This window comes from Berghia stephanieae, chromosome 3 (assembly GCF_034508935.2).
Source record: "Berghia stephanieae isolate SIO BIC M18660-M18661 chromosome 3, UCSD_Bste_1.3, whole genome shotgun sequence".
Classification (NCBI taxonomy): Eukaryota; Metazoa; Mollusca; class Gastropoda; order Nudibranchia; family Aeolidiidae; genus Berghia; species Berghia stephanieae.
This window is the reverse complement of record NC_088362.1, coordinates 94453761-94461260: the sequence shown is the minus strand read 5'-3', so window position 1 is coordinate 94461260 and position 7500 is coordinate 94453761. Positions and strand designations below refer to the sequence as shown.

Sequence of the window (7500 nt, the reverse complement as noted above, 5' to 3'; positions counted from 1 at the left end):
TTTCCAAACATTTAAATGAATACACTATGGCAATGGGCCATTACTAACCAAAAGTGTTTTATCTTGAGCAGTGAACTTCTACTTCTTCCGTCTAAAGATTAAGATGACTAGCACTTTGTCTGACAAAATTAAACCCGAGTCGTCTTAGTCAGGCTCAACAGGCGATTAAAGACAGGGCGTCGTATACAACATGCACATAAGACGTGGTCAATATGTACTGATCCACAATTTTATCTTCAGCTTTTGAATTATGATTTTATTGTTTACATCGATGTGCAAGACATTTGTGACTCAGTATAGAAAGGAATTAAAAGAATTATCGATCCGTTGTCAAAATTTTGGAACTTACCATGAATATCTTTCTTAAAAAATAGAATGAAATAAAATACATTACCTGACAAGAACCAAACTAGGCCAATAGTGCGGCCTTAAGCGCTGTCACAGTGATAAGATACTGACATGCTTTTGTATGGAACAAGCAATTCGTTTGGAGTAAGAATGTTTTCTTCGGACATTATTAAGGATTACGCCGACTGAAGACGTGTAAAGAGACACAGAAACGAATCGTCTCGGCCACAAAAAATGTGAGTGACAATTTGTATTCTATATATATATATATATATATATATATATATATATATATATATATATATATATATATATATATATATATATATATATGATATATAATATATATATATATATATATATATATATATAATATATATATACATATATATATATATATATATATATATATATATATATATATATATATATATATATATATCAAAGAATACAATGATACAATAAACATACTTTATATCAAAATTACTCATCAAGTTTAAACTTAAAATGATCTAATACCTTGTCGCAGTTTTTCAACAAACGTCGAGAAAGTTCCAACTCTCTATGGTTCTAAAAATGACTGAGTATTCAAGTGGGACACCACTTTTTAAAGATGTTAAAAACTTCCCCGTTTATTTTAAACACAAATCCATATATTTGAAAAACTCGCCGGAATATGTATTGTTAGTCTAGGGTACGATCTTGTAAAGTTGAATGAAATCACCTTTAAGTCTTCTGTGATTTAGAAAAGGAAGTGAAAGGCGTTTAAACCTTTCTATTAAAAGGCACGTCTATATGTAATTCCGTGACAGACTTACTGGGCCTCCTTTGGACACTTTCCACGACTATGGACTGTCTTTTGTATGTCAGGCTCCAAATGTAATCAACTTACAAGTTCGTCTCAGTAACATCTTAAATTTAGTAAAAATAAAACAATACAATCCAAGCGAGAGAAAAATAGTTTTATTATCTCATCCAACTGATTCGCTGTTTTGACTACATCAACAATATGTTGATCAAATTTTAGAGTGGTCTCGAACGTCACACCAACAACCTTTTTCGGTAAAACGTCAACCGAAGATTTTGATAAAATATATATTTTAGTATTAAATTCTTAGTAAAACTTGACAATTTGAAATATGTAAACATAATTTTCATTCGTTTGACCAAGCAATTAATGAATATTTTGTAATTGGTATTCGCAGTGTTGTAAATCCTTTTGTCGTCTTCATATCATATAAACGTTGGTCACGAGACATTGGGGAAGTAAATAATAAAGAATATAAAAATGACGGACCCAAAACATTACCCGGGAATCCAAAACTCTTCTCGCACCTTTTCCCGTTGGTTATGATTACTTAAGTACACTTAGTATTTTTTCAAGTCAACATACAAACTCTTATTCTATACAACTTAAATTTCTGAAACACCCGAGATGTGGCAAAGAATCAAAATCCTTTCTTAATTCCAAATCGATAACATCAATGTTTTCTGTTTCACTTATCATGGGAGTAAAATGTTCTATTTCTTCAATGAGTTGTGTAACACAAGAACGATTATTCTTTAATTTGTGCTGACATTGGTTGAACAGTTTGTGTCTTTCAAAATAATTCAAGATTTGGAACGATTCCTTTAATTTGCACGTAATGCATGTAGGTCTTACTGGACAAATAATTACCACTGTCCCAGTTATATTTACATTCTTTCTGAAGATTGCTGATTTTTCAATGGTAGAACTCAGTAAACGATTTGTTACGTATGATAAACAATGGTGTAGTTATCTCGAAAGCCAGTCTCTTAAATAATTTTGGATGAATATTATTAGATCCCATTCTCTTAAACAATCAAGCACTCAATTTATGATTTTTAGTTTGTCTGCAAAAAGGCATTCGATAAACATTTCATCGTAATATCAGTCCATTGGTTGCGATAAGTCATTTTTCATTCCATTTCTATTTACAGTCAACCACTCTCGGGTGAAACTTCTTCCTCTTGATGACGATGAACCTTCTGATTACATCAACGCCAGCTTTATCCCTGTAAGCGATTAAATCATTTGTGTATTACACGCAATATATATAATAGTTCATGTGGTGAGTTTTTCTGGGGGAACTAAATCATAAGTGATTTTAACATTGAAATTATCAGAATTCTCAAATTAAGTTTTTTCTCAACGTGAAAAACAATATCCGCTCTTCTAAAACTGTCATAAAATTAATAGATTGTAACAGAAGCTTTAAGTTAATTGCCAAGGATGGAGTTGACGTATTGGGATATCTGAAGCAGCAACATTGCATTATAATCCATGTGACGAGGGTGAGGTGAAAAGTTTTGCAATTTCCGAAATAACTCCCTCGTGTCTAAGAAAAATTCATTCAGCAATCTGTCAAAAGAAAGCTTAAAATCTCAGCTATTGTTCGAGATGGTCACCATCACAACCAACACAGAGCTGCCAACGCCGTACCATTTGACGCATCCTGTCGGCAAAAAACCCGACGTTCTTTTTCTACACCACGATCAAACAGCAGCCTGTACGTCTTTGTCGCTTTCCGTCAATATAGGGAATAAGAAATCTGAAGGTGCTAGGGTGAAACTGTCGGGAGGATGTGGCAAGGTGGACAAATTACTTTTCCTCATTGTGGTATGATTCTGTTGTCTCGTGTGTGTGTGTGTGTTTGTGTGTTTGTGTGTGTGTGTGTGTGAGGGGGGGGGGGTGGTATGATTCTGTTGTCTCGTGTGTGTGTGGGGGGGGGGGGGGGCCCCAAGCGTTATCGTGTTGTGTTTTTTTTCTGCTGTCCCACTCTTTTCATTCGGCTCTCAGTTTTTCCTGTGTGGTAACATATTGATTGGAATTCACTGTTTTACCCTGTTCTAAAAATTCGATATGAGCAGTGACGTGGGGCCATTGGATCGAAAGGTGCCAGGCACCATACCAATCTTTTAAAAATCATTAACAGCATAATTTAATTAAAATAATTTTTTAAAACTCCACTGTCTTTCGCCAACTGGCCAATAACATACTGCCTTTTTAGTCTCCGCTCTATTCAAGATTCCGATTCACGCATTGCGCCGACTCGTGTGTTGGTGACATCACTGCGCGAATTAGTGACTGAATAAACACCGTGGTGCAAAGCAATCCGAGCTCCAGTTAATGCTCTATCCTTTAGTATCGCTACAGCTGATTGAGCGAGAAACTGGGTCGAATTATACTATCTTCAAATAGCGGAAAACCCCTCGACTTGTGCCAGGATCTGAGAGCTCCACCGTTGGACTGGAGGGATGCGCCAATGTTGCACCATTTACGTCATAATTAGGGTAACTTCGGCCATCCAAAATATTACATTAACTGTCAAAAACACTGATCATTGTCAAGTTTATTTGTAAGTAGCAAAGAAAAACAACATAAAACTTAAAAATATGACATATCAACCCCCCCCCCCTCCCCCACCTCTTTTTCACGATTATTGAATAAAGTAATTCTTTGCAACAAAGCATTGTGGACGAATTTACCAACATTTTTCTTGCTTGTAGTGCCGAGTTGGTTACGTGTGTATGAGTGTTTGTGTGTGTGTGCGTGTTTGTGCGTGTGTATTTGTGTCAGTCAGAGAAAGAAAGCGAAGATTGTCAACAGTTATATCTTGGTGTGTATTTTGATTTCTTAAGTAGTACTTAAGTGGAGTGATTTTTTCTTTGTGATGCTTCAAGATCTGTGCAATCATTAATCGTATTCCACTGATTTCCATTATTTGAGATATACTGTGAAATTTTGTTTTGTTAAACAGTGAATTGCAATGAATTAAGTTGACTCTTTGCTCCCGTTTGGGAGATTGACACTAGATGACAAATTAGAAATAAAAAGACTAGTTCCTCACCAACCAACTGATTTTGAATTAACACAGGTGTGGAAATCTCGAAAACGCTCTTTTTCACTGACATGGTATGACAGACATGAATGGCTCACAGTTAGTTTAGAAAAAACAACAACGTTTCTTTTGTTTTTATTGTCTGCTTTTTACAGATACAACAAACACTGACAAGTCATAGACATCTATAGGCTATATTGATCTTAACCACTTCCATCGTATTTCTGGACCTCCTTAACGTTGTTTTAGCACCCCTAAAAGAGTGAAAAATTTCTTGCGAAATTCAATGAAACAGGAGCGGTTAAATTCGTTAATGATTCTGTCAATTCACAAAGCTGAAATAGATGCCATTCCAGATTTCAATAAACAAATTATAAAAAGATTTGCAGATTTTCTTTACAAGTACTAAAAGTAAGTAATTTCTGTCATAGGTTTCTTTTCTCTTTTGATTTACATTTATCACATATTGATTGCACTATCTACCAAATCCAATCCTTCAAATGGTGGACAAAGAATAATTACAAAGACCTTTTCACACCGGGCTTGTATCTCAGTGTTGTGGCTTGTTGTTTTCATGAATTATTTGTTTTTGTGAGTTTTGTCCACTCGTAGAAACCATCGATCCCCCCCCCCCTACCCTTCCAAAAAAGAGAGTTTTTAACATGTCCTCTCTACTCTTAATCGTGTTCACTGTTTTAGAATGTTTTTTCTTCTTCTAATCATGGCACCGCCATATGCCGTCAATACGCCACGCCGCTGGATATGAGCACCGCCAATGTCCCAAAGTCATTAATACATATATACATATATATATATATATATATATATATATATATATATATATATATATATATATATATATATATATATATATAAAAGCCAAGCTTTAATCTTTTCTTTAGGGTCACAAATCTGCTCGTGAATACATTGCGGCCCAAGGTCCGCTGGAGTGTACACTTGACGATTTTTGGAGGATGATCTGGGAAAAGAGAGTTATTGCTGTGGTCATGTTGACCCAATGTATGGAAAAAGGGAAGGTAGGTTAACTTTGACAATGTTATGGTTTATTTCTTATCAAAATTAAGTTTTAAATTTTAAATTTAATGAGAATTGTTATCGCGGTTTCCATTTCATAAGACATGATGAACCTATATTGAAACCTATATTGATGAGGGATTTTAAAGAGAATCTACACAGTGTTTTATCACAGCGAATCAAATAAGATGTTGGTATGCTTTTTATTTATAATTTTTATCTACGTTTTGAAAAAAGCAATGCTCTATTAAAAGAAAGCCGAGTTCTTCAATAAAATTGGTTATACAGTCTTGAAAAGAATAAAATACATCTGACTGGCGAGTATGAAGATAAGACAAACATTGCAATGTTTTATATTTTATTATATTCATAATTGCATTACTTTTTAACCATTTGATTTATCAGATCAAAGGTAATACGTACGACTGACTCTTTCTCTCCCTCCCCCCCCCCCCCCCCCCCTTTCTCTCTCTCTCTCTCTCTCTCTCTCTCTCTCTCTCTCTCTCTCTCGCTTTTCCCCCATTGAATTCATCACCCCTACCACACCCACTGAATCCTCTTGGAATTCTAGGTGAAATGTGAGGAGTACTGGCCCAGTGACTCTTCCACCCCTAGGATGTTTGGTGATCTTCAAGTCTCATTGAGGTCAGAGTCGAATCTTCCAGACTACGTCATTCGTGTCATGGATCTCAAACTTGTACGTTTGGCATCTTGTCATATCATTTTATGAACTTATTAGTGCAAACAATAATCATATAGTTGTCAACAATCCTTAAACAAAGTATGGAAAAGTCCCTTGACCTGATTCTGACTTGTATCTTGGTCTATATTACTTAGACATGTTAACATTGAATCACAGTTTATCTTAATTAGTGAAGTCATAATTGTAGGTAATCCAAAAACGAATTCTCTTTTTCGTTTTTCCTGTTTGTCAAAGTAAATGTTAGAACAAACCCTGAATAATAAAGTATTGATTTTGAAATAAACAGTGAATTTAATGTTTATGTTGAGGAACTAAGTTTATTTTACTTATTGCAAAATGTTCACTTTTACACTTCCGATAATATTCACTGTATTGCAGGCTGTATTGGAAACTCAATTCTGCTCTCTGAGTGCATTACGACACATTTTATCTGTATTATTTATTTAGGAACATCATACATAGATCTAAAACCTCGTTCAATCACTTATGTTATCAGCATAACACACATACGCACAACGAATTTAACGCAGTCTAACCCTTTTCTACAGGGAACTAAAATACGGACCATATACCAGTTTCACTTTCTAAAGTGGCCTGACTTCGGGTGTCCTGAGCAGACGTGTCTCTTGTTAAAGCTGGTGGCTGCTGTAAGGGACCATACCCCTCTCAACCCGAACGGGCCGATGGTCATACATTGCAGGTTGGTTCCACACTCACTCACTTAATCCTTTCTGACCTGTTGGCGCGTAAGGCGATGCAAGTGATCTCTATCTGGTCCTGCCAGCTGTTTTTCTGTGGCTACCTCAAGGAACAAACCTGTCTGCTTTAGGTCATTCTCTACGGTATGTCTCCAGGTCTCCTTGGGGTGTCCTCGCCTCCTCTTTCCTTGGGGTGTCCATCGCAAAGCCTTCCTTGTCAGTATTTCGTCAGGTCTACGACAGATATACCTAAGTACATAAACGAGGAATACAATAGGGATTTACATCAACACTTGAGGATTTAGACCATGCAGATGACACTGGACTATTTCCCACAGATTTCAGAATATATGTCAGAACACTGAAAGTCTTCGCATGGCAGCAAGTTCAATTGGACTGAAAGTAAACAAGAAGACTAAAGTCACGAGAATCAAGATACCAAACAAAGATCCAGTGTTCATTGATGGAAATCTTCTGGAAGATATTCAAGTTTTACTTACTTGGATAGCAGACTGACAACAGATCGTTGGTTCCATAGACTGGGAATAAATGAAGATCAAGCTCTCGTAATAAAGAACACTCATTCAAGAAAATCAGCCTTCATTAACCTGGGGGCTCAAGTGCTGTGCTTATTTTTAAAAATAGTTTTCACATAATAGTTTTGATCAGTTTGTGAGTACTTATAAACTATCAGCGAAGAAATAGAAGAGATCACATATAAACAATAGGAGAACAAGGAGCAATATTTTGATTTGTAATCTGTGAGATTTGATTCTTACATCAGATGCTACCACCCTTAAGTTGAATTAATGCGCTTGTTGTTTCTTCTTCTTCTTCTTCTTCTTCTTCTTCT

At 35.6% G+C, this 7500-nt stretch overlaps 1 protein-coding gene across 1 annotated transcript in view; it reads left to right on the top strand.

Annotated features, from left to right (window-relative positions):
* The window catches only part of LOC144969395 (tyrosine-protein phosphatase 10D-like), a 33887-nt gene that overhangs the window by 14957 nt on the left and 11430 nt on the right, over positions 1-7500 (top strand). The window contains exons 9-12 of the mRNA XM_078908504.1: positions 2311-2387; positions 5114-5248; positions 5818-5943; positions 6498-6649. Coding sequence (XP_078764630.1) covers positions 2311-2387; positions 5114-5248; positions 5818-5943; positions 6498-6649 — 490 coding nt within the window. The remainder of the gene's footprint in view (positions 1-2310; positions 2388-5113; positions 5249-5817; positions 5944-6497; positions 6650-7500) is intronic.